Source organism: Cyanistes caeruleus, chromosome 11, assembly GCF_971803275.1.
Source record: "Cyanistes caeruleus chromosome 11, bCyaCae1.hap1.1, whole genome shotgun sequence".
Lineage (NCBI taxonomy): Eukaryota > Metazoa > Chordata > Aves > Passeriformes > Paridae > Cyanistes > Cyanistes caeruleus.
Genome location: NC_141711.1, coordinates 20,825,448 through 20,850,832, shown reverse-complemented (window position 1 = coordinate 20,850,832; position 25,385 = coordinate 20,825,448). Strand labels below are relative to the sequence as shown.

Here is a 25,385-nt window from a genome sequence, read left to right as displayed (position 1 = left end):
TGGCAGTGTTGAATTACAGCTCAGGCAGAGGTTAGGACTCTGGTAAATAACATAATTAGTGTCTCAGTTTGTGCATTTGCACCTTGCACTACAATGACACCTCACTCAAAGATGAGTGTCAGACACCCAACCTACCAGGAAATACAGCTACATGCACACACACACCCTAGCTGACAGACACTAGAAATATACGGTCTAAAAACAGAACTGGAGGCAATTCCTGAGCACACATGGACATGAACATGCACATATCTACTCTACACACCATGTATGAAGTACAGGGGACAATTCAGAAGAATGTTCTCACCTCGCTGGTAACTGCCAGGTAAATTTCACAAAGTCTGCAAAGCACGACTTCTGAATGGGACCCAGCCAGCTGTTTGATGCTGGAGAGTGCCTTCTCCTTCAGCTCCCTGAAAGGCAAGTACCAAAAAGATTGGTTTTTCTCTCCACCCAAGAACTAGGCAGCACCCTCTGAAATGAACAGGCTGGCAGCTCAGGGGCACCTCAGTGGGAGGTGCTTTTCAAGGAGCACTTAAGCGAATTGTGCAACTTGTTGCCACAGGATGCTGTGGCTGTCAAAAACATACACAAATCCAAGAGGCAAATAGAGGGTTTTTCTCAGAGTCTTCATTTGTGGCCGTTTTACTGTGGATGCTAAATCTGAACCAGAGTGCCTGTAGTTATTGCAGGCCACATAGCTCTCAGGCCTGACTGAAGCCTAGCCTGGGAAATTCATGAGAAGGAATTAAAACAATTCTCAGAGATACTAAACAGCCTTGCAGGTGTTGTTTTGCAACCTGTTGTTTCTCCTTGCAGGAAAGAGTCAGGGGGGGCAAAGTGCCCCTGACCAATAATAGTGATGTAGTACTTTGTTAACCAATAAGAGTTTCCTTTCTGTACTTTTCCACGTATCTGTCTATAAGACAGAGCTGAAGCAATAAACTAGGATTTCTCCTGTGACTCCCTTGAGAGTCCATTGTCGTTCTTCCTAGCCGTTCCCAATCGGAACGACAGTTTTACAAGACAGCCTTTCTGAAACCTCTGGCCCATGAAGTTCCTCTGTCACTGCTTCCTAGAAGCTGTGAGACCAGACCAAGTTGCTGTTTCCTGTCACCTCCCTGTTCCTGTCCCTGAGACACAGTCCCATCGGGCTGTTCCTTCTTTACCAGCCCCAGCAGGCAGTTCAGCAGTAAGAGACTGCACTGGCACTCTGGAGCTGACTTTCCACTCTGCAATCTAGGCCTGTCTGTCACCCACTCCACTCCTCCTCCACATTGCCCAGAAAAAAGCAGCGGCATGTCCCAGAAGATTCCACACCTGGGCAAGAACACTTGAAACTCTGGCAAAACCCCCTACCTAAAACAACCCCCATAACAGCAATGTGTTATTTAAAACGTGCAAACAACAACTCCATCTCTCAGCGCCTGCTTTGTGCAGGCCCTCAGCTCCAGGAAGGTTGGTGAGGCATCAGGGATGCAGCACAGGGCTGGTGATCGATCCCACGGGCACCCCTGAGTGTCACCCAGACACCCCCACACCTGCAGATGCTCTCTGCACCTCACAGGGCACCAAAGAGAAATGGGGAAGAGAAAGCAGAAGAGAAAGGGCAAAGCAAAGGCGACTGCACAAGGAGATGCATTGTAGCAGATTTTTCATGTTTATCCCAATGTGAATGGAGTCCTTATCCCCATGTGAATGAAGCATTCACCAGTGAGTGGATGCTAACACAGACATCAAAAAGACAATCAATACTGATAGTAAAAGGTTTTAAAATCATAGAAAATTTGGGGACTTAGAAAGAAACTTAGGCTTGGCACGCCCTGGGAAAAGTAGGTCCTGGGAATGGTCGGCCTTGTGCTTGCTAAAGATCATGTGAAACTGCACCTGTGTAATCAGTATATGATGAATGATACAATTGTTAGATGTGATTAGATATAATTATTGTTTAAAGAACATGAGAAACAATGTGAGGGGATTGAGAGGGGATCACGAGAAATTCCTGCTTGAGTAAAAACAATGGATACAATAGAACAATGTAAGTTTAATAATTAATATGTAAGTTATATAATGATAGAGTATAAAAACATGTTCAACTCGAAACCAAGGCGGGTCAGATTTGGGTATGAGTACCCCTGACACCCAGAGCTCTTCAATAAAGCACCTTCATATAATCATTCCATGATTCTGTGTTCCTGAACGCTAACAATACCAACTAACATTTGTCAGGTTAGCAGCTCTGGGCCTCCTTCTGCCTGTGTCAAATTTTGGGACACGATGTGAGTTTTGACCAAGCATCTCAGGCCCATATGATGCAGTGAGAAGGAAAAAGTTGAAGGAAAAAGTTGAATTCCAAAAGTGCAAGATTCCTAGAGGATTATATTTCTTTTTCCTTCTCTTCTGCCATGAGCCCTTCTGCAGTAATGACAGGCTGAGGGACTTGAAAGCACAAGTCAGGCCATTTCTCAGAAAGAGGAACTCCCTGGAGCTGCTTGTGGCATTCACATGCAGGAGGTGCCAGGGAGACCCTGTCAGCTGCCATTGCTGTCAGCAGTGGGACCAGAGAGAAGAAACCTTACTCAGTCCCACTGGGCCAGTGCCCCAAGGCACCCAAATCTCTACACTCAAAAGTGCTGCTGTCCTGCTTCTGCCTTCAGCCAGCAAATCATCTTGTCCCACAGCTTTCTCTCTTCCCTCAAGATTTCCTTTGCAGCTCCATGGAGCAGCAGGCAAAGCCAGCAAAGAGCAGGGACCTGCTGCAGCTGGAGCACTGCTGCAGACCAAGGCCAAGGAAAGGCTGCTGTCAGATCTTTATCCTCCCACTGCTCTGCAGTGGTTTCACTGGTGCTCCTTGGCCCTCTGGGCTCTTGGGGCTCAGAGGCACTAGCAAGATCCACTTCTGAGCTACCTTAACGCTAAGAGGGAGACAGAGTGAACGGGGCCTTTCTTACCAGTCATCGCTGCCCAGCAAGGAGAGTGCCTTGAGCAAGGCCTGCTGTGGGTCACAAGAGGCTGTGTCCTTCTGCCTGTTCCCACGCAGCGGCTCCTCTCGACGCTTGGCACCAGTGGCCGTCTGCCAGGTCTCTGTAAGGACAGGGTCAGCCATGAGCGCTGCAGCCCCGGGCAAGGCACCCCGCCATGGAGCGGCCTGCAGCCCCATCTCCCAGCCAGGCTTCCATGTGGGACAAAGTGGCACTGGCTCAGACACTTCCCTGCTGCCTGGCTCCTTGGGCTGCTTGCTTTCTCCCAGCCCCCCCAGCTGGGCACAGCTCCAGGCTAAAGCTGACAGCTGCCCACACACACCAGCTCCCAAGTGCCACAGCTACCACAGGCAGCGGCAGCTTCCTGAGGCCGCCGAGCTCCCACTGCCTGCCAGACAGCGCCCACCAGCAGCACTTGCTACCCCAGGAGGGAACCCCTCAGCTGCCTCTCTTGTCTCAGCACCCTGATTTCCCCCAGCCCCGAGGACAGAGGCACTCTGCAGCTCCCTGAGGAAACACCTGCAGCTGCCTTGCCACAGCCCCAAGCCAAGGCTGAACAACCCAGCCCTGCTGGGCCCGGCTGAATCCCCACGCAGCAGCGACCAGGGAGCAGCGATACCTGACCCTTCACTCCTGACAGCGCCTCTCTTTCCATTGCCTTCAAATCTTCTAGACAGCAGGCAGCTGACTGCACATACATTGTAGCCTACTGTTGGCCAGGGAGTACTTTATGGATTTTGCTCTTTCCAAGCATCATGAATCTTTGCTCTTGCAGAGGTACACACTGGCTGTATTTCAAAGATGCTGAGGTGAAATTTGTTTGTCATCAAATGTTCATGTTTGTGAACTCAGCAGTGCCTAAGCCTTCACTTGTGGAAAAATGCAATTTCCAGTCTAGACAGTTGATAAAATAGCCTTCCAAATGCAAACTCTGATAAAAATGTGCAAATACAGCTGCAAATGGTTGCCAGACACATGTTCTTGATAATCAGGTGTCCAGGCTTTGTCTTAACTGAATTTTTTTGTAAGGAAAAAAATGTACATGGTATGAGAAAAATCAGATGATAAAAGCATTTCTTATGAAACCAAATTGTCATCAAAAGCACTGTCCATCCAAAATTTCATGTTGTGCACTCAAAAGATCATTTACTAATGTGTGGATGAAAACATCTGAGCTGTCTACAATGACGGAGTATAAACATTGCACAGAACCCAGATGAACTGCTCTAGACTCTCCAGGGTTTCTGTGCTACCTTGCCTGTTCTCACAAAGTATACCATAACATCTAAAATATTCAGCCAGGAGCTAATGTGGATGTCACTGATGTACCCCAGACACTGACATCAGTGATGTCACTGCAGAAGTGTGTAGACATACACATCTAGGTTCACTACCAATGGAGAGCCATGTCACGCTAGTTCTGGTCAATTCTGAACATGGAAGTAGCACCTCTAGAAAGGAGCATTCCAAGTATCAATCCTAGCTCCTTTCTTTTTCATTTCTCCCTACTTGGAATGATAGCACAGGCACTATACCCACAAGGGAGAGACAAGAGCCACTGGGACTATCTGCTGGGTATTTACTGCAGGCAGCAAACAGCCTGGGAGCACCAGGCAGCCCCGTCCGGCTGTCACCTGCTACATACGGCCACTGTACTTGGCTGGGGGGACACAGGAGGCACTGCTTGTTCCCTCTTGGCATTGCAGGCCGTGGGATGGCAGCAGTGAGGAGCCACTGGGCACTTCTGGGAGCAGCAGCACGACTGCACCAAGGGCTGACTGCCATGTAGAGACAGCCCTTGCTGGGATAGCAGAAATCTGGCTGCAGAGCCGGACAGCAGCACGGGCAGAGGGCCGAGATGGTGAGTGGACAACTGATCGTGGTGGTACTCGTGGGTGCCCAGTGAGCACACCCTGGCACACTGCCCCACACCACATCCCTGCAGTTACAGCTGCCTCCTGGCACCAGTGCTGTAGTTTGGACTATCAGGTGGGGCAAAAGCCAGAGTTAGGCCTTCACCACTACTTTATTCAGCTCCACTTTCCAATGGATCTCTAAGAACCAGCTGCTCCACTACTGCAGAGCTGGAGTGACTCAAAAGTACATTTGCTCTTCATTCTCAGGACAGGCTAGGGACCCAAGATCCAAGCTGTGCTGGGTGAGGCAGGTGGAAGTTTGGGCTTCTTGGGGCAGGAAAAACCCGTGTGGGAAAAAGCTGCCTCGGAGCAGGCTTACCTGAGGAATTTTGTGGGAAGCTGCCATCCCCATGGATGATGGGCATATTGGGCAGTACGGGCACGTTGTCCTGCTTCCTCAAGACCTTCTTCTTCAAGGCACTACCAGGGTGTTTTCTCTGCACACTGGAAGCTGTGCCATTGACAGGCAGTCGGCTAAAGCCTGTGGGGAGACCAAAGAGGAGCTTGTAAGTGAAGGCTGCTGCACAGGGTGAGGATGGAAAGGGAAAACTTGCTGGAGTTGGGTAACATCTCTTTGTTATCCCAAAGAACTTCAAGTATAACACTGGCACGCTAACATGGAACAGTGATCCCAGAATCCCAGAATCCTAGAAGAGTTTGAGTTGGAAGGCACCTTTAAGCACCATCTAGTCCAACCCCTGTCAGCAGGGACATCTTCATCTAGATGAGATTCCTCAGAGCCCCATGTAAATTGGCTTTGAACACTTTCAAGGTTGGATCAACAACAGCTTCTCTAAGAAAACCCTTCCAGTGCTTCATCGCCTTCATTATAAAAACATTCCCACCAGTACCTAATCTGAATCTACCCTCTTCTAGAGTTTAAAACCAAATTGCAGTGATGCTTCTGGCTGGGGAAGTTACCAAATGAAAGTGCAGATAGCCTTGCGTGATGCCCTGGGGCTGAGTGCTGCCTCCTAAGGTCCCTGCTGCCACCCTGGGGGCAGCGCACACAGCACTGCAGTCAGAGCCCCTCAGCCAGGATTCAGTCAGGAACACTGCTGGCTCCTGGGGCTACAGCAGAAGCACTGGCTTGGGGCTTCAGCACAGCTCTACAGTGCCAGCTCCTCTGCAGGCTGTGGCAGGAGGAGGATCTCTGGTGTTTCCATTAGAAGCAGTTGAATTTTGTTTCTTCTCAGTTCCACCATGGCTGAAGAGCATTCTTTTGGACTCCCCTTCCCTGGAGGCTGCTCTCCAGGAGAGAGTCTGAAGCCTCAGTCAACTTTGCAAGACAAAATTTTCTACTCTGAAAGGCTTTGGAGGTGAAGGTGGGAAACTGATATTCTGTTTTTGACTCAGTGAGGGTATGGGCTTCTGTATATTTCTTGGGGGAGAAGAAAGAACTCCTCTTCAAGCTTCCACTCAGATGCAATCAGAGCAGCCCCCCTGTCTGATTGCAGCACCGTGCAAAGGGCAAGCAAGTGGTCAAAAAAGACTACAAGTGTAGCCACCACCTACTTGCTTCTTCTGCATTCCCACTGTCAACTGTCTGTGCAGGCAGCTGCAAGGATGTTTTCCTTTGTGTCCTTTTCTTCACTTCTTCCTCAATAAGCTCCTCAACCTTCCACTCTAAGTTCTTTTGAGCCAACTTGCACAATGCATTGCAACTAGGTCTAATTGCAATGGAAATACATCACAGATGTAAGCAGAGACACCCAAACCAGACACAACATCTCATCAGGAGCACAGGGTCCATAGAGTGCCACAGCCTTTAATGCAGCTCCATATTCATTCCAATAGTTTCACAAGCATGTCTCCCATCCTCACCTTGGCAATTACACACAGGGAGGTGGAAGACTTTAGGACCACAACCTTACACTGCTCCAACTGCAACCTATGACAGGAAGCCCTGCTTGAAGCACAAAAGTCATCAGAGTGCTCCAAGACAGATGAAGAGCTCACATGCCCAGTGAGCAGGCAGTTCAGTTCCTACAGGCCATGGCAGCAGAATAAAAACCACGTGCAATACGCAGCAAGGAGGGGTAATTGCTGTTGCATAACACTCCTGGCCAGGAATGGCAGCTGTTTCTCACTTCCTGGCTTCTGAAGGACTCAGCTCTGAGGGATTCTGAAGGACTCTGAAGGACCCTGAAGGAAGTCTGCTCATCTATGTCTTTATCCCTTACCTTTCCAAAGCCATCCCTCAGGTCTTTGTCACTCCTAAGACCAGTTCTGCTGGGATAATCCTTCTCCTTGGCTTGGCTCAGTGGGAGGCCTGGTAATGGAAGCAAAGGTTCGTGTAAACCTCTGGCAGACTTCAAGCCCTCAAAAACGCCATGTGGGCAACAGGCAAGACAGGTTCCAGACTGCAGAGCTCTCATAAGACACAGAGATTGTGTAAGAGAGCAGCAAGGTACATATGCCTAGACCCTCTCCCAGTAGATGTGCTACTGGCAGCAGACAGGACATTACTCTGTTGGCCAGCAGACTGAAACCTGCTGCATGATGAAGGCCTCAGCCCCTGGATGCTGGAGAGCCTCAGTGTTTGAAAGAGAAGGGCAGAGATGGAGATTGCTCTTGGCAGAGATTCTTATCTGCCCTTATGCTGATTTTAGTAAACATCTTCCTTCGGGTTTCTAAAAGAAATCCCTGGTTCTAATACCTGTGGGCATTTAAATCAACACTTTCTTCTCTTTGCTGGAGTATTTTAGAGGAGATTGAAAGAAAAGCTTAGGAGTGCAGGAGTGGTACCTAAACATGAACTCTGTTCTTGACACTAGATAATTTGCCTTCCCCAAGGATTTTCATTCAAAACTGTATGAGATTGGGCCACTTTTGGGACAGACTGACTAAAAGCTGATTTTCTTAATGCAAGTAGAATAATGCAGCTCATTCTGAAATACTATCCAACAGAGCTGTAAAAATTCAGAGAACTACTCATTCTATACAACAACTTCACAGAGGCTAAAATCAAGTGGCAGCAAAGCAGAAAATAGCCAGTGTTTTAAATCAGGATTTTTTACCCCTGCAGAATGGTCAGCTTAAAAATAAAGGAGAGTTAGATAAATCCTTTGAGGGAAAAAGGCAATTCTAGATGGAAGGCAAGGCCTTGGAAGGTAAGAGCATCTGGGAAGTTGGCAGGGAAACTTCTGACGCCAGGGTAACCTCCTTGGGACCACTGCAGTCATTCATGTCTGCAAAATGGACACACAAAATGTAACAGAGGCCACAATGCAAACCTAAAACATCTGGAGCTCCATATTTCATGGGACAGACTTCCCGCAAACTTCTAAATAGCTGCACAGGGAAACATGCTCCTGCCAGCAGCCACTTGAAGTGAGCCAGGGGGAAAACCCTGTCCCACTTGCACAGAGCTACCACAGGAACCCCCTGGCCTCTGGGCTGGCCTGGGACAGCAGGGAGCCCAGAGCCCTGGGCTTTGCAGCCATGGCCCAGCTGCACATGCAGCCTCCTGCTCCTGTCCCTGCCCCACAGCTGAGCAGCCCTACAGCTACACGGGGCACTGGCAGCAGCACAGCTCATTGTAGGGGGCACATGCAGGGCAGAACTGTTCCCTGGGGATGAGCACAGGCTCTCTGGGCTGGCACAAGACCCTTCCTCCTGCCAGAGAGCAGCCCAGATCCCACCTTAGCTCTGCGTGAGGTTGAGCCGTGCTCAGCCTTCACCTTGTCCTCCCTGGCAGTGACCCTGGGGGCAGCGCTGCTCTGCTGCCTCTGCCGGGGCTCCTGGGCCCTGCTGATGCTTTCACAGCCTGCAGGGCTGTCTCCCAGCCTGGCCTGGCTGCAGCCTCTCCCCAGCCTCTGCAGGAAGGCATTTGGCATCAGCTGACAGGGAGTCCCAAACTGCAGCACAGGCCATGCACACCCTGAGATCCCCTGCAATTTCTCAGTCTCCAGCTAGATCAGGTCTTGGGGCTGTTTGGAGAAGGGACCAACCTGGGACAATCCTGAAATCCTGCATGTTTGCTGATCCTTATCCATGCCTTTCACAAATATTGTCTCCTGAAGATGGCACCTCTGCAATGAGGAGCAGCCCCATCTGATCCAGCTGTCCCTCTTCCATTCTCCAGAAATGAAATGAGAGCCTGTGCAGCAGGAAACCATTCCTGAAGGAAGCAGTGATTCTGTGCCAGACTCTGCTGCATGAAAGAAGGCGATGCCAGGCACAGGCCCAGACACAGGAGGTAATTGCTGTGCTGGGCTCAGCCCTCGGCGGGGCTGTGTGCCAGCAGCTCTCCCCCCAGGGCTGGCCCTTGCACAGTGCGGCAGCAGCCAAAGCTGGAGGTGCCTCAGCTCCGAGGCCTCTGGAGCTCATTCCCAGCCCCTGGGAAATGGGACTCATGCACCAACATCACTCCCTCTGCAGCTGCTCCCAGAGCTGGCCCTGAGTGCCCAGAGGCCCAAGGCACAGGAGCAGCCCTGAGTGGGAGCCCTGCCATGAGCCCAGGGCCACAGCCAGCCCTGTCTCCCAACTGGGCACGGCCTGCACTGGCTCCTGACAGGGCCTGGCTCTGTCCCCTTGGGCTGGGGGAGCTGTCACAGAGCAGGGAGGGTCAGGGGTGGCTGTGGCTGCTCAGGGATGGCTTTGGCCTGAGTCCCTGGAAGAAGCCACTGCCCAAGCGGCTGCGCTGTCCCTGGGCTCTGCTCCCGGCCTTCTGGGCTCTGTTGGGTGGCACAGCCTGTGCCAAGGGGCAGCAAGGTGCCTGCAGGCCCCAGCTCTGGGGCAAACAGAGAATGTCCTGACCATATCCAGATTGCTGCCAGCTCAGCAGCAGAGCACAGCACGGGCTCACACTGCCCATTGCTTCCGTAGATGGAGCCGGCACCACAACTCATGTTCCTGATTCCCAGAAGGGCATTGAAAGGGCTTTCTGTCAGAGAACACTCTGTTGGCTAGGGATAATAGCAGGCGTGCTTTGTTTGGAACTTATCTTCATGTTGTTCTGCTTTGGAATCTGCTATTCCTGGAAGAGAAAACGGTGAGTGTTTTGTTCATTTTTCCCTCAAACAGCTTCTTTTGAAAGTCTATTGTAGACAGGAAACATTTCCAGGGAGACTGAGGCAGGGTGGAAGAAGAGAGGGGAAGAGATGGGCCCTGAAAGGCAGACATGTTCTGGGGCCTGCTCCTGGCCAGGGACCCTGCCCAGAGCCATCCCCTGCTCGCCGGGGCCTTGAGGGGCAGCTCTCCAGCTGGGCCAAGCTGTGCCAGCAGCTGCAGCCGTGCTGGGGAGTCTTGGCCGCTCTGGGCCCTGCTGTGCAGGAGGGTCTCTGTGTGCCAGCGGCAGCTGGGGGCCTCAGCCACCTTCTCTCTCCACAGGAGCACTTCTGGTCAGCATTTGAAGGACAGTGGCTGCACTAAACACCCCAACAGCTTGAGCAGCTCCTCTTCAGTAATGAGGGGCAGGGCAGCTCTCTCAAGAGCTCTGAGAAGAGGACCCCAGAGCAGCCATCCCAGAACAGGAGGAATCCTCCTATAACCCTGTAGATCCCACGGTCAACTCTTCTCCCCATGGGTATCCCCAAGGTCCCTTCAGTCCCTTTTTTGGTCTTCCTCTGCCTCGGCGTAGCCCATTCCATAGTTCTTGTAGAGACCCCAGACCCAGCCCAGCACCCTCCAGCCCCACCTGAGACCAACGTGGCCCTTCCTCTGTCCCTGAGCCCCCTGGCCCTGCCCTCTAAACAGCACTGAAGGTGAGCCCATCTGCCAGTGTAGGTGATGGCCCCTTCATCCGTTCCAATAAAGAGATGGAGCTGTTAGCCCAGTGTCCGGCTGGTAGCACCAGCAAAGCCCACACAGCACCAGCCCTGGCTGAGCTCCATGTCCAGGAGCTGCCAGGGCTGACCACGGTGTGGGTGGGCAGGAGCCAGGCAGGGGCTGCTGTGACCAGCAGTGGGGCCCTGAGGGGCTGGGGGAGTCCAAGCTGAGCGTCCCTGGGCTGAGGGCACATTTCCTTCAGTGGCTTCACCTGGGCCTGCACCTCCTCCACTGGAGTGCCCAGGAAAAGAGGGAACCATCAAGAGCAACACCAGGGACACAGCCTGACTGTGGACATGATTTTCTGAACCTGAGAGACATTCAAGCTCTCAGGGGCTGATTGTTTCCAAGGGAAAGTCTTTGGAGAACATTTTCTCTCTCAAGGAGTGTCAGTGAGAGTAAGGTTTGCTTTCCCAAAACAAGACACAGATGTCCTGAGAGTGTTTTTCTCTTATCCAACCAGTGGGATGAGGGAGGTCTTGTTCTTTCTACCAGTCAAGATAACCTGTATTGGAACACCTTAAAAAAGGGTTGAAAAACCCAAAATAAAGGCTTTCTGCTTCCTGAAAAACCTCTGGTTGCTCTGAGTGATCAGAACCTGTTGGAGTCTGGAATACAGAGTGTGTGCCCTTGTTTCTGATACTTAGTTATAAGATCCAGAAAAACTCTGAATTTCATATAACATGAAATTCATGAGCATGTTTTCATGGTGATATATGAGAACAAATGTTAAAGGTAGATAATAAAAGCTAAAAGTGTAAGTGTGTAGATTAGAAAGTTTTTTTAAATCACTGGGTGAAAAAGTTAGTTTAGAGAACAGGAGACAAGACGGAGGATTTAGAGTGTTGTGTCTTGTCCCTTCCTCTTTCTTCTTCATGTTCTTCTCCTAGAGGTTTTTGGGTAATAGTAAGTGATTGGACAGAAAATGCCACAGTGCTGCACACAGGTGATGGGTCATTGGGTCATTAAGAAAAATAATATACGTGTCTATTGTTAATTAGGTAACAATAGGTATAAAGATTAAAGAACTGCGTAGTTCAGAGCCATTTTGTGCATCAGACACAAAGTGTGCCACAAGGCCTTGTTTGTACCATCAGAAGAAAGAAATGTACCAGATTGCAAAGATTAACCTTGTGTAGCCAGCCTGGAGAGACCTGTTAAGTTTTGTGATGACCTTTTAATAAACATGAGAAACAAGATTCTAATGAGCTCCAGAGTTTCCTTCAAATCAGAAGAACTGAGATAAGCAGGGCTCCCCACGAGGGAGAATCCCAAAAGAATTCAGTCCAAAGGAGGCTGAGAAATCTGGGAAGAGACAGAAAAATACAGAAGAGATACAGCAGAAACAGAGAAACAGAGAAAGGAGTTTTTAAAGAAAAGTTACATTACACTTCTATGAAGACAGGATAACATACAACTTAAAACCACCATCCCAATTACATTATAAGTAAAATCCATCCCCCTTACAGCACAAGAGGCCACAACCATCCAGCGATGCCCCAGCTGGCAAACCAACTTCCAATGGGGTCACTATCTTCTTTCAGGGCATGTAACCCATCCTGTAGCTGTTGTAGTTGCAAGATTGCAAGTATTTTGCAATACTGCATGATGTACACTACTCACATCAGCTGAAAGTTCACTTAACATTGTGGATGTTTAGTAGAATTCTTTTCTAGTCCGATAAGCGAGCCTTTTTAGAGTTGACAAGAGTTTAGCAGCAGCTGCTCCTGGAGTAAAGAAGGAGGTTGCCCATATTATACCACGATTCCAAAAGTCAGGGTCTCTAACATCATTACATTGTAATTCATTCAGGCTTCACTTTGACTGTTTGATGTTTTTTATTTTACCAGCTACATTCAGCAATTGATGCAAGCTTGGATGGAACAATGTAAGTTTCCCAAGATAACAGGGTCCTCCATGTGGACTAGCAGGAATTCCATTCCATGCTCTATCTCCACATATTAGGAATATTGAACTAGGTAATCACCTTGGTAATTGTCCTGTGAGATTGCACCGTGAATAAAAGCTTTACTTTCAGTGTTAGTAACAAGATCAACTATAGGGTTAACTGGAGCTCAGTGTTGCATTACTTTGTTGGAGTGGCTTTCTGTTGGGGATTCAAACATTATTCATCCACCTGAGGTATTGGTGGAACCTAACAAGTCCAATTCTTCTGGGGGCTCTATGGTAACATTGAGAACTTTGATAATTTTTGTTTGCCAGCAGGCTTCAAGTTGTCTTAATGTGAAGCCAACAGTGCGATTGCACTCTTGCAACATTGCCAATTGATTCAATTGAATTTCATTGCAAACTAAACCTTTAAATGCTTGAGGATCCCATTCAGGGACTCCTATGAGACAGGTGTGAAAAGGATCTCCAGGTGTGGCTAGGCTAAAACACATCGATTTTTTGGCCACTCAAGTGTGCCAGAGTGACCCAAATGTTCTGTCACTTTTGGATATCAGCAGACAGCTGGGACTATACACAGCACAATTACCATAAGCAGTGTGTTCCATGCAAATGCCACCATGCCTGCAGACTCACAATTAAGGCATTAATGTGAAATGAACTTTCAAATATGCTTATATTAACTCTTGAAGGGGGAATACTTATACTTCATACTAATATCTTTTCTAAAGTTATCAATAACCTACAAATAACAATTATCATACAAGCTACACTCTTTATCTTAAACTATTATCTAACCCCTTTTAACACACGTGCTCTGGTATTTATGCAATCTAAGCGTGAAAGCAATTTGCTGAAAGGGTCAAATACAATTACAATTTGCTTTATATACAGTTAGATAGAGTCTCTACACTCTTCTAGATCTTCTATAAAACTCTTCTCACAAACAATGATTTAACGTGATTCAGTCTTGGAATGTCCGCTGCTCCTGTGATGTCAACTGGCAGCTGATCGGTGACTGACTGAGGGCATCGATGTTCAGCTTGTTCTTCACATTCTTCTAAATCTTAAAACAGAGAATAACTGAAAAATTGGTAGAGACACAACATCATGAGAACAACACAAAATTTCTGTTAGCAAACTGTCTGTGTAGTGTTCAGACACAACTGTGTCCTGACAGCTCCACTTTTGATCTTGTCTGGAGTACCAAGGCTGTGTGGTGACTTCTCTGTTTACTGGATCTCATGTGTTCAGAGGCAGACAGTCTGGTCAGATGGACAGGTGACCTCTTTGAACCTGCCAACAAAACACAGACTCTTCTCCCCTTGAAGTTAATGAAGCATTTTGGCTTAGCTATGGTTCAACCAATTGGAAATTTAAGTTATATGATCTTTCTAAACTTTCAATATAAATATTTCATTATTGTGGTCCAAATTTCTAATGCACATATTACACTAATCAAATGCTTCTAGGGCATCAATTCCCCCCGTTTTGTTTTTTTTTTAAAAAAAATAATAAAATGAGATGTACTTCTGTCATACACATCAACATTAACATAAAACCATATACACAATAAATAAAAACCCATAGCAGTTAAAAATCAAATAAATCATAAACATTATTAATAACATACATAATATCAAACTACCACTAACCAATAAAATACTGCACCAGCATCATGGGGTCTGCAAACAAACAAAAGAAATCAGTGAAGGATTGGACAACCACCTCCAGAAATGATTCTCCAAGCTCACTTCAAAATTGATCCAGCTGTCATATTAATAGGGTCAAATTGCCAAGTCAAAAACTGACTCAAATAGTGATTTGGTACAGAAAACATCTGGATCTGTTGGCAAACATTCTGTCCAGATAAAGTCAAGGCTTGGCCAGGGCCTGGCTTTAAACTGGAAAGATGCCTCTTAACTCATTTCTAAAACAAGGTTCTCAATAGTAGCAGCTATGAGATGCTTACAGCACAGCAAACTGTTAAAATGCATTTATACAAAGCAAATGATCAGAAGCCTCAGGTACCAGACCAATTCAACCATTCAGCAGTTGGCTTAATCTGAAGCCTCTCCCATGGCAGCTGACTCTCAGCAATGGTACATTTTCTTGGAATTCTGGAAACACTGAAAAATAAGAAAGCTATAAAAAACAAAAACTGCAGTGATTGCAACAACCAAAAGAACTCCCAATGAAATCAAGGGTGTCACAGACTGCATTCACTTTTATCCACAAGCAGGTTCATCAGTGTTCTATCACAGCTGTTTTAGTTGTAGTCATCTCCATCTCTCTAAAAGAAATAACTATCCTTTACAGTTTAAACAAATATGTTTAACCAAACATAGAACAATTCAAATTGAACCATATTTAAACATGATGAAAATTAGTTACAACAAAAGGAAATAACAAAACATTAAAAGAAAATCAAATTTATAAAACTTAACTTAAAAACATTCAAACTTAAACATAATAAAAGTTAGTTTTGCTTTATTCTATTAGCACTTAATCTATATCAAATAAAAGCGTAACTTAATCTTCCTCTATTATTATAAAAAGGCAGCTGAAAATTTGGCATATACTTTTTAGACACAATAGAACAGTAGCATGGATTCACTATAATAATTATAAAAATATAAGAAATACATCACAATTCTATGTCAATTGGCTCTAATAATAACTCACAATAATTACAAATGTTGGTAAAATACTTATTCATAAAAGGAATTTGCCTAGTATATGCTTAAATCGGTTAGGATTTTAAAGTGCACTTTTACTAAAGAAAAACCACAGCAACACATGATTTGGCAAGTTGCCATTCAGCTTTTGTAGCACTTTTCAGAAACATCAAGTCCAATTCTTAATTACAATCTGAAGTCCAAATTGGAATATATATTTACATGTTATGCGTGTTTTTATAACAACTTTTAAAGAATCACAATACTTTTCTCCAAAAAACTGCAACTGCATTAACTCATAATTACTTAAAACACAAAATTCACTCTAACAGGGTATACAGAAACATTTTAAAAACCCAATGATTCATGACTTTTTAACAAACTGGATACTGTCCCGGTGCTTTTTCTTAGAGAGGTAGCAGGGGGGTGAACTGCCCGCTCTGCTGCTGCTCTGCTGCTGTTATCTCTAGAAGGTCTGAGTAATGTCTCCATCATCCCCCACATACTCTCGCAGAGAGGAAAAACTGAGAGAAAGAAAAAACCTCACAAAGTTAACTTTAACAAATGCAGTTCTTTCTCTCAATATTTCTCCTGTTGTTCACAGATAGAGGAAAAAGGGCACCAGGCGATGTTACATGAAAAGCCTCTCAGGGCCAGGTGGTAACAATGGTGACCATTGCAGCTTATCAACTTTTAATTACAGTGATGAATTTCAAATTTGATACCATATAGTTAGCGATTTTTTGGCTATTTTGTCTCTCTTTGAAGCTGTCTGAGCCACCTGTTTCTGTTTCAACTGTTTCCATAATTGCTGATATTTGTCCAGCATGGCCTTGGAGCTTCTTCTGCACTGCCTCTGCCCTGGGGGTGCCTTTGTTCTCTGTGCACACTTCAGTGCTTTCCCCCACGTCCCCCTGGTTCAGATGGAAACCATTTTAAATCAGGTTTCTCTTCTTGCAGGGTAGTAAAGTTGGAACTTAGGTAAGATTGTGGTGCTAAAAGTGTCTCCCCGCACACGGGCGAGCTTACCCGGTACCGATCCGAGACCGCGTCTCTCCGCACACGGATCCGCTCCACCAGCCCTGGTCCGTAACTGAGTCTCTCCGCACACCGACCTGCCGAAGCCCCTTCAGGGTCCCTGTTTGGAGCGCCAGATATTGAGAAACAGCTCAGACTATTCACCAGTCTTCACAGAAGTATGGCAAGCATCGTTTATTTCTATCTTTAGCACACTCTTATAGGGTTTTACAGGGTCCGCGGGCTAAGCATGTTACCATTGGCTTATACACACAGGTTTACATTTTTTCTCTTAGACACAAGGATATTGTTTTTCTTCATTTTCTCTGCTTCAGGAAAGTTTCAAGGACATTAGCCTTTAATATTGCAACTTATACCAAAGGCTGGTTTGTGCAGACAGGCTTTTACTAAAATATCATGCCCACCTTCTGTTAAAATATTCTCTACATCCTGATATAATTCACAGGCTCTCACAAGCCCACACAGTTCTGCTGTCTGAGCTGACCAGGTGGGCAGTAACCGCCTCCTTTTTTTCTTAATTGCTTTCTATTGACGATAGAATATCTTGTAAATAATTTCTCTTCTAGCACTCTTGAAGACTCATTTATAAACACATTTTCTCCCTCAGGCCAGGGACTATCTCATAAATCTTCTCTCATTTGCATCTGGAGATTTACTACCTGAATGCAGTCATGGGTTTCTTCCTGTCCCCCCTCTTCAGGGCTGTTCAAACAGGAGGCTGGGTTAAACCTTTTCCTAATTTTAAATTCTAAATCCTCTGGTTCCATTAAACAAGACTCATACTGGAAAAACTGAGCACTGGTCATCTACTTAGAGGGTCTCTTAGTTAACAAAGCTTTAATCTGATGTGAAACTTTAACAATCAGATACCTTCCCCCTTGTCAGCTTTCAGGCTCTAGCCGTGATCAGAGCTGTGGCTGCACAGTTTTGCAGACAAAGGGGCCAGCCTCTGGCCACCGGCTCTAAGGGCTTGGGAAAATAGGCAACAGGCCTCCGTGTTCCCCCATGCTCTTGCACCAAAATTCTTTTAGCATCACCCTGTTTTATGTTCACATATAGTTCAAATTCTTTTTCTGAGTCAGGAAGGGCTGAGACTGCGGCATTAACCAATTTGTATTTTAATTCTCTAAAGCTTTGCTCTCCTTCTGATGTCCATAGGATGACATTAGGATTGTCTTGGGTTTAAAAGAAATATAAAGGTCTGGCCACAACAGAAAAATCTTCAGTCTATACTCTGCACTACCCCAATAACTCTAAAAACTGCTGTAACTCTTTTTTCGGCTGGGCTAATGGTACCAGTAAAATCTCTTGTATTCTTTCTGGATCAATACATTTAACATTCCAGTCAGAATACGTCCTCAACATTTGACCTTTTTTTCTACTAACTGTCCTTGTTTTTGGACACTCAAGTCTTTTTTTAGCAAGAAAATTAAGCAGCTTTACAGTAGCCTCTTCAACTACCTTTTCCTGTTTCCCTGATAAAAGCAAATCATCCACATACTGTAACAACCTAACTCCTGAGGCTGGAGTAAACGCTTTTCATATTTTCTGCAAAGCTTTCCCAAACAAAACCGGTGACTCTGGATATCCCTGCAGGAGGACTGTCGATGTCAATTGTTGCTTCCCTATTTTCTTTCCTTCCTCTTGTTCCCACTCACAGGCAAAATACTCCTTACTGTCTTCTGCAATTGGACTCCCCTAGAAAGCATCCTTCAAATCCAGGACTGAATAATACTGATGTGAAGAAGAGATCTGGTTCAGGATTGTAGAGGGGATCTGGAACTGTGGCATGCCTTGATCTGACAATTTCATTTATTATTTTTAAATCTTGCACTATCTTGTAGGTTCTAGCTGGTGCTTTAACCAGCAGGATAGGGGTGTTGTAGGGAGACATACACGGCCCTAAAAGACCTGCTTGTAGCGGGGACTAAATGACAGGCTGTAACCCCTTCTTTCCCTCCCTTGAAAGAGGGTATTGCTTTTTAGACACCACTTGTCCTGGTTGCTCCAAAGTCATTTGGAGAGGCTCTGTGTCAAGTTTCCTGTATTTCTTTGGGCCTTACCACACGTCCAGGTTTATTTTAGCATAAGCCTTTTCAGACATTTTCCACAAAGATATTACAGTGTTGGACTCCATGTCATTTTTTACAATCCTAACTTGCATTTTCACTTTAGCCATCAAATCTTTTCCTCTTAAATTACAATCACAATTAGGAAGAAAGAGGAATTTATGCATTTTAAACCTGTCCTCCACATCTACTAAGAGAGGGAGAATAAAATGCACTCCTTCATCCTTTCCACTCATTCCTTGAATAACCAATGATCTTTTTGGCAGTTTCTGCCCCTTAGGTATAAAATTTAAGGTGGATCAAGATGTCCTTGTGTGTGTACCAGAACACACCTCCTCTCGATCCAGACCCACCTTAAAAGTTCTCAAGGGCTCTAAAGTGGTGGGTCCTTGATATCATGGGAGCTCCTGACACTCTTAACAATCCATTTTCATGATCTTCTGGACTTCCTCCTCCTGAGGGTCCAGCTGTTTCTGTGGACATTCCCTTTGCCAATGCCCTTCTGCCTTGCAGGCAGCACACTGGTTCCTCCCCAGCCGCTGTTTGGGTCGGCTCTCCCTGTCAAGGAGGGAACGCCTCTGCCACTTCCTTGTGGCCAACGCCGTCCCCTCTGCCCCGGGGGACCCCTTGAACCCTGTGGTGTATTCATTTGGGGTTGCAAAAAGTCTGCAAATATTTTCACCTTAGCCTTTGCTTTTTCCTCATCCCTTCTTACATATATTTGCTGGGTTTTCTTAACCAATTCCTCTAGAGGCTTATTGTGCCACTCTTGATCTTTTTGTAACATTTTCCCTATATCAGGCTAGGCCTTAGTAACAAATTGTACCTTCAGTCATGTGTCAAAGGCTGGTCCTTCAGGATCCATCCCCCCATGCTTCCGCAAGGCATCCCTAATCCTCTCTAACCAATGAGAGGGGCTTTCATGTTTTTCTTGTTCTAACCACATAGCCTTAGCTATGTTGTTAGTTCTGGGAGCCGCTGATTTGATTGCCCTAATCAAGTAAGCATGCTAATTGCAGAGGTGAGCCATACTGGCCTGTTTATTTGGGTCCCACTGGGGCTCTGCCTGGGGCTTGGCATCATCCACTGTAGGTGCATTAGGTCCAGACTCCCCCACTGCTTGTGGATGTTCATCTTCCCACAGCTGCCCAGCTTTCTGCAAAATCGTTTGTTTCTCTGATGACCCAAACAAAACCCCCAAAAGAAAATCTCAATCTTTCTCGGTATAATCTGCATTGTTCAAAATTTCTTCTATCATTTCCCTACCCCTATGGGATCATCTTAATATGGGGGTAATTCTTTTTTCAATCCACTTATATCCTGGGTGCTAAGTGCTACAATTACAAAGCCAAACCCTCCCCCCTGACCTCCCAAAGGAACTTGGCTGAGTGGCATCTGGTGTACCCCTGTCTCTTGGGTCTGGGGGGCTAATGTCCTAAACTGAGCTCCTCTTCTAGTTCTAGGGGGTGGTATGATATGCTGCTCCCCTCCCACTACACCATTATTAGTTGCAGGCGGGACCATAGGAACAGCATTGCCCTGATCCCTTTGCTCCAGAAGCTGAGGATACAGGGGACCTGCAGCTGGCAACACTGGCTTACAAGACAGGGGAAGGTGCTGAAAAACATCCTAATCTTCACTGTTTTCCTCTTCCTCCTCTTTCTCTTGACACATAGATTTCTCCTTCTGCTTGTCAAAACCATATCAATCTACATTTCCTTTCAGTGTATCTTTTCCAATTCTCCTCTACCTAGTTCCATAAAATTTGACACAAACAAATTCCATTGGTTTAATATGGCGGCTATATAAGCCTCTTTGGCAATTTATATTCTGGCCACACAAAATAAGAATATTTTACCATTATCTCCCCAGTTACCTCCGGGTGAATGCATAATCTGTCCCAAGAGCTCAGCATTCTCCCCAAGGGATTTTTGGGGGCTATTATGGGACTGTCATTGCTTTTGCTGGGGGCCCTTCCCAGCTTTACCTTTGCAACCCTCCATGGGTGCACTCTCAAGTTTGCTCCCCAAGGATCCCATTTTACTCACCAGTGAGATTTTCCGTGGTCCTTCCCTGTGGACTCTTCATGGACCCCCCTGGTCCACCTCTCGTCTGTCTCCTGGACAGTCTCGGGAACCCAATCGATCGCCCGGTGCTGGCCACCACCAAGGGGAGCTGGCCACCAAAACTGGGTGAGGCGCCTTCAGCTGCGCTCGCTGCCCACCGCCCTGGATGGTGCAAATATCCCGGACAAAGCCACCATTTGTCAGGAAAATTAATCCACAAACACCAGAGGTTTATGTCCAAAATAGAGACAGAGGAGTCCTTTCACTTTATTCGAATAAAGGGCCAGGCCATGGGGCATTCCCCTGGGTTCTCTCCAATTTTTGTAGGACGCAGCCTCCTTTATATCCTAAATTCCTGGTGACACATCCCTCTCTCTTTCCCCATTGGCTGAGGTACTTGAGAGGTACAGACTTCCCAGAGTGCCTGATACCTAAGATTCCCCTCTAATGTATAACTCTCCCTCTTAATTTTTAATTCTTATAGAATTTATGGTTTTTCACCATTGTTTCTTTTCTCTTTCCATATCCAATTTTTATTCCTCAGCAGACCCACAGCTTGTTTGTAAAGGCAAATGCGTCATTCCTCTCAGCCCCACAAAGATGCTGCTTAGATTCTGCAGACCCCATGTGCTGGAACCAAGCTCAAAGTTCTCCACAGAAGCCCAGTTATCCACAGGTGAGCCAAGAGCAGCTCCAGAAGCTCCAAGGGATTCTGACAGATGAATTTCTGTCCCTCAGGAAGGCAGGGCTGGTTCTGAAGGTAAAGGGTCTGACCCTGCACTCACCTGTGCATGGCAGCAGCCGGCCCATGCTTTGTGCAAGGCACACAATGTGTGACACTTCATTCAGCACAATACTTTTGGAAGTAAAAATATTTGTTGAGATTAATGGTGTTAGCACTGGCTTAGTCAATCTTAGAAAGCTCTTAAAAGCATCTGCCTGGGCACAAAGTGATCTTTTCTTTTCAGTTTTTTTTTTTGTGTGTGTTTGTTTGGGTTTTTTTTGTTAGTTCTTTGCTTTGGTGCTCAGAGATTATAGAGGGAGGGGCAGATTTTCTGTTTAACTTGCCTGTCAGTGTGCAGGGGGCGAGAAAAGAAGAAGAGCTGTTCACCAGCTGCTTTAGGAGCTCAAAAAGCAATTGTGATGTCCCTAATGAAGGGGTGGGGGCACTGCTAACAGCCTGGATTGTCCCCACCTGTGTTCCTCTCCTTGCCACAGTGCGGTGTAGATCCGAAGCCTTGTACCTCGACCTGATGGTGCAAAAATGCCCCCAACATCCCTCCCTCCTTTTGCAAAAATAAAGGCTTTGTGCTCATTAATATGAAAAGCTGTAGGGGTGGCCTGCACTTAATGTTCTTTTGTTGCCTGGAGCCCTGTCAGTGCTCACATCCAAATGACTGACACAGACTCATACTGCTCTTAAGACTGATTTGATCAAAGGGACTGGAAGCTCTGTTGGCTACAAATGCTCTAGGAAAACCAACACAGGAACTAGGAGAATATTGGTGACAAAAGCAGAGTACAGAGCTGAACCTTTGAGGCCACCTCACTGCTGCCTGCCCCCACCCTTTTATTTTTAATTGATTTAGTATTCTGACTGCCAGTCCTTGCATGAAATGGGCCCTCAGCAAGGAGTTGCTGGGCCTCCTGGGTGTGTCTCTTTGTGCTCCCAGTGCTTCTGGTCTGCTCTGGCTGGGAAACTTGTCCATCATGCACTCTGGGGCTGTTTCCTGTCATTCCAATGCACAGCCCTTTCCTGCTGCTTGCCATGGAAATACTCGGATTATTTTATCAGGTAACTTACATCTTGCAGTTCATGACATTAAATTGTGTTCATCAGACTTTGTCATATCACGAGTTTCTGGAACACATTTTCAAGCCTTCCAGCTGCAGCCCAAGGGAAGCTGTTTCGGTCTTGCATCACAGAAGTGGCAGGTATTTTGCAAAGACAGCCCTTTACAAAGGACTTCTTGCTTGCATTAACATCCAAGGAGCTCCTTTCAAAGACAGGCAAAAAACCCGTGAGCAAACAGCAAACCTACCAAACAACATATTATTTTTACCTCTTGCTTTTAGTATTTTCCAAGCTGGCCTCCTTTCCACTGCAGTGTTTTTCCTTTGGACAGAAAAACAGCCTTGCCAGATGATGTGACTTAACAAGTGTTATAAATTTGTATTATGATATTGGCTTTCACAGTTGAATATATATATTAAATACTTTTTAGCTATGCTAACAAGTCTTAAGTTTAAAAGAATTTCCTAGGTACAAGGCAAGGAAACCCCAGAGGGAAGGACACTGGGGCCCAAGCTGTTATCAGGAGAACAATAGAACCCAAACTGTTATCAGCGGAAGATATGAAGACCAGCTGCCCTCAGGGGAAGGATGAGGGGCCCAAGCTGTTATCAACAAGTGACCATCTGCAGCAAAAAGGAAACCAAAACTCCAAAAATAATGCTGACCAGCAGAAAATAACATGATCCAAGAAGGTAGAACCAGGGAGGGGACATGCTTGAATATGCATTAACCTCTCAGAGCAAGCATGGGATAAAAGGAGTGTTCCTAAGATACCAGGTGTGTTCCTGGCAACCCACCAGGGCACCCGGCCGTTTTAACCCTTAGCTTTATTTCTTTTGTCTCCTAATTGTCTTTTGTTTATATTAAATTCTTTTTTATAATTTATTAAGTGAATCTCGTTTTTAAGACAAGGAAAACAGAACTTACACACAGTGGACAGATTACAGCTAAACATGCAGAGCCCCATTATCACAGACATCATCATTTATTTTCTGTTTATTTTTGTGTCAGATGGTTTTCAGAAGGCTTTTGAGAAGAGTATCTCAGATGCCCTGGCTAGTTTGGTGCCATAGCCACTTCTTATCTGCCCCTTCTTATTACCTGTCTTTTTGTAGTTCCTCTGCCCATTTGTTGCTCTTGGATCTCTGCCTCCTTCACCTGATTTTTATCTTTTTCTGGATTTGTGGGGCTTTTGGTGTTGGTTCTGGTTTATTTTCTTAGTGGTTCTTTTCTTTGTTTGTTTTGTGGGGTCAGAGTTTTGGTTTTGTTCTTTGGTTTAGTTTTTTCCCACTTAACAGTCGGAATCAGCTTGTGATTTGTATTGTAAAGTTCTGAAGCACAGGTGTTGCACATAAAGGTTGGTTTTGTTTTTAAAGTCATCTCAGACACAGATCTGCAAGCCCCTGTGACCTTGAGGACTGTGTGCTCTCAGACAGCAAATTGTGCATGAATAGGAAACTCGTAGTTCCTGTCTCCATTACACACAGCAAAATGTAAAGGGCTTGGAATAGGACCAATTCTAGCCTTTATTCTGCTGCCATGCCATAAAACGGTGTCGGATTCATCAGCGAACTCTCTTCTTCCAGGATGGGCTGTGCAAGGATGATCCCTTAGCTCCTGTGTGGATGTGCTGTGCAGCAGGCCAGACGCACGACTGTCATCCATAGCCAGCCTCTGTCTGCAAAGAGAACAGGGAGCTGCAGCTCGGAGGGGCTCAGGGGTTAGTGAGCACACACACCAAATCCCTAATTTATATCAGTTACTTTACAGGAGTGTTTGTTGCTGGGATAATTTTAAATTCCAGCCCAGAGCTGGAAAAAAAGAACCCTGGCAGTTCGCATAAGCTAGGAAGGGAAGAGATTCTTTTCAACAGGTTCCAGCTCTGCTCCTTGTTTGAATTAAAAGCAGAGCCAAACTCTTCTGTTGGTCACATCAAGCCAACATAAGTTTAAACAGTCTGTGAAAGACAGAAGAATGTAAAAAATTATTTCATTTTATAGTACTTACAGTCTTGTAATTCTGCCATGGGCTAATTCTGCCGTAATTCACGGTATCAAATAACTGGAAAAAGAAGTGGAGAAGAAGATTTTTAAAAAAAAGTTAAAAAAAAGTGACTTAATTTCCTATATGTTCTAAGTGCATATTCTATTATTGGCTTTTCACAAATATTAAAATAAAAGTTATATGTGTAAGGTTAGAAAACTTTGTGCGTTAATATAGGTTCTTTTATTTCTGTTATTGATGAAACTTAGAAATACTGGTATAATACATATAGATGTTAGGCAATAACATGATATTTAAGCACAAACTACTTTTGTTTATATAACCCAGAGACTGAAAAGATAGTCAGAGACCCCCCTGCATTCTTAAGATTACCTTGGCCAGAGGAAGACAGCAGTCCTCCAAACCCTCCAAGAGAGGAATTTATTGCACCCGTTATAGGAGAGGGTAAAACCCAGTGGCATCAAAACGATTATCTATAGAGAATAGGGGAAGTTAAAAACTAAACAAAAGAACACCTAAAAGTTAAGAAGAATGTCTTAATTATGTATGAGAATTTATGACTATGTAGTAGGGTTCTGCTTTTAAGGGACAATCCTTTATTAACAAAGTGTGCTCTCTTAGCTGAACGCAGAGACACCCGGCCACATCTGTATATTTTACTTTATCTCCTACTTGTCTTTCTATTAGGCTTTTAAATTCTATTTTAAAAAATGTGTACCTCATTTTTCACAATACACAAAGCCATGTAGTAAAAATATAGTAATTTACACTTTTAAAAGCCCTTTGACACTGGAGCCCTGCAGCCTAGTCACGGGCACCATCTCCATCTACTGAAGACGTGCAAGCAGTGCCGGTCTGTCGGCACGTCCCAGCCGTGGCTCCTGCCGGCGGCCCCGGGGTAGGAGCGGCCCCGGCGCTGCCATGGCGGGCTTTCCCTCAGGTGTGGGCACCTCCAGCCCGGCCCGGCCGGGAGGCCCTGGCAGTGCCACGCCGCACGGCAGCTCTGGCACTGCAGCCTCGGCCAGCCTCGGCCAGCAGCGAGATCTGCGGGCCGGGGCCCAGCAGCGGCCGCACGCTTCTCCCAGAGCCCGAGCAAGAGCCGCACGGCTCCCGAGCGCGGGCCGGGAACGCTCTGAGGGAGCAGCGCCAGCCCGGCTC

The 25,385-nt window shown here is 46.1% G+C and overlaps 1 protein-coding gene and 2 long non-coding RNA genes across 4 annotated transcripts in view; 1 reads left to right on the top strand and 2 right to left on the bottom strand.

The window, feature by feature from the left end:
- The window catches only part of LOC111946077 (TOG array regulator of axonemal microtubules protein 2-like), a 13,320-nt gene extending 3,461 nt beyond the window's left edge, over positions 1 to 9,859 (bottom strand). Inside the window, exons 1-5 of one of the 2 annotated variants that reach the window (XM_086846400.1) lie at positions 8,851 to 9,859; positions 7,081 to 7,169; positions 5,217 to 5,378; positions 2,952 to 3,084; positions 308 to 413 (exon numbers count right to left, since the gene is read on the bottom strand). In XM_086846400.1, the coding sequence (XP_086702526.1) occupies positions 308 to 413; positions 2,952 to 3,084; positions 5,217 to 5,262 (285 nt within the window). In that variant the 5' untranslated portion in view covers positions 5,263 to 5,378; positions 7,081 to 7,169; positions 8,851 to 9,859. Of the gene's footprint in view, positions 1 to 307; positions 414 to 2,951; positions 3,334 to 5,216; positions 5,379 to 7,080; positions 7,170 to 8,850 lie in introns of those variants that run through there. The other variant, XM_086846402.1, reaches the window with a different exon arrangement.
- Positions 9,340 to 24,293, top strand: LOC147651096 (uncharacterized). Its single transcript, XR_015275072.1, has 2 exons — positions 9,340 to 9,893; positions 16,216 to 24,293. It is a non-coding gene; the product is annotated as an uncharacterized LOC147651096 (long non-coding RNA).
- On the bottom strand, positions 11,827 to 25,385 carry LOC111922080 (uncharacterized). Its single transcript, XR_015275071.1, has 7 exons — positions 24,996 to 25,385; positions 24,600 to 24,700; positions 24,231 to 24,284; positions 23,325 to 23,901; positions 22,233 to 22,425; positions 20,411 to 20,590; positions 11,827 to 16,393 (listed from the first exon to the last, which is right to left on the bottom strand). It is a non-coding gene; the product is annotated as an uncharacterized LOC111922080 (long non-coding RNA).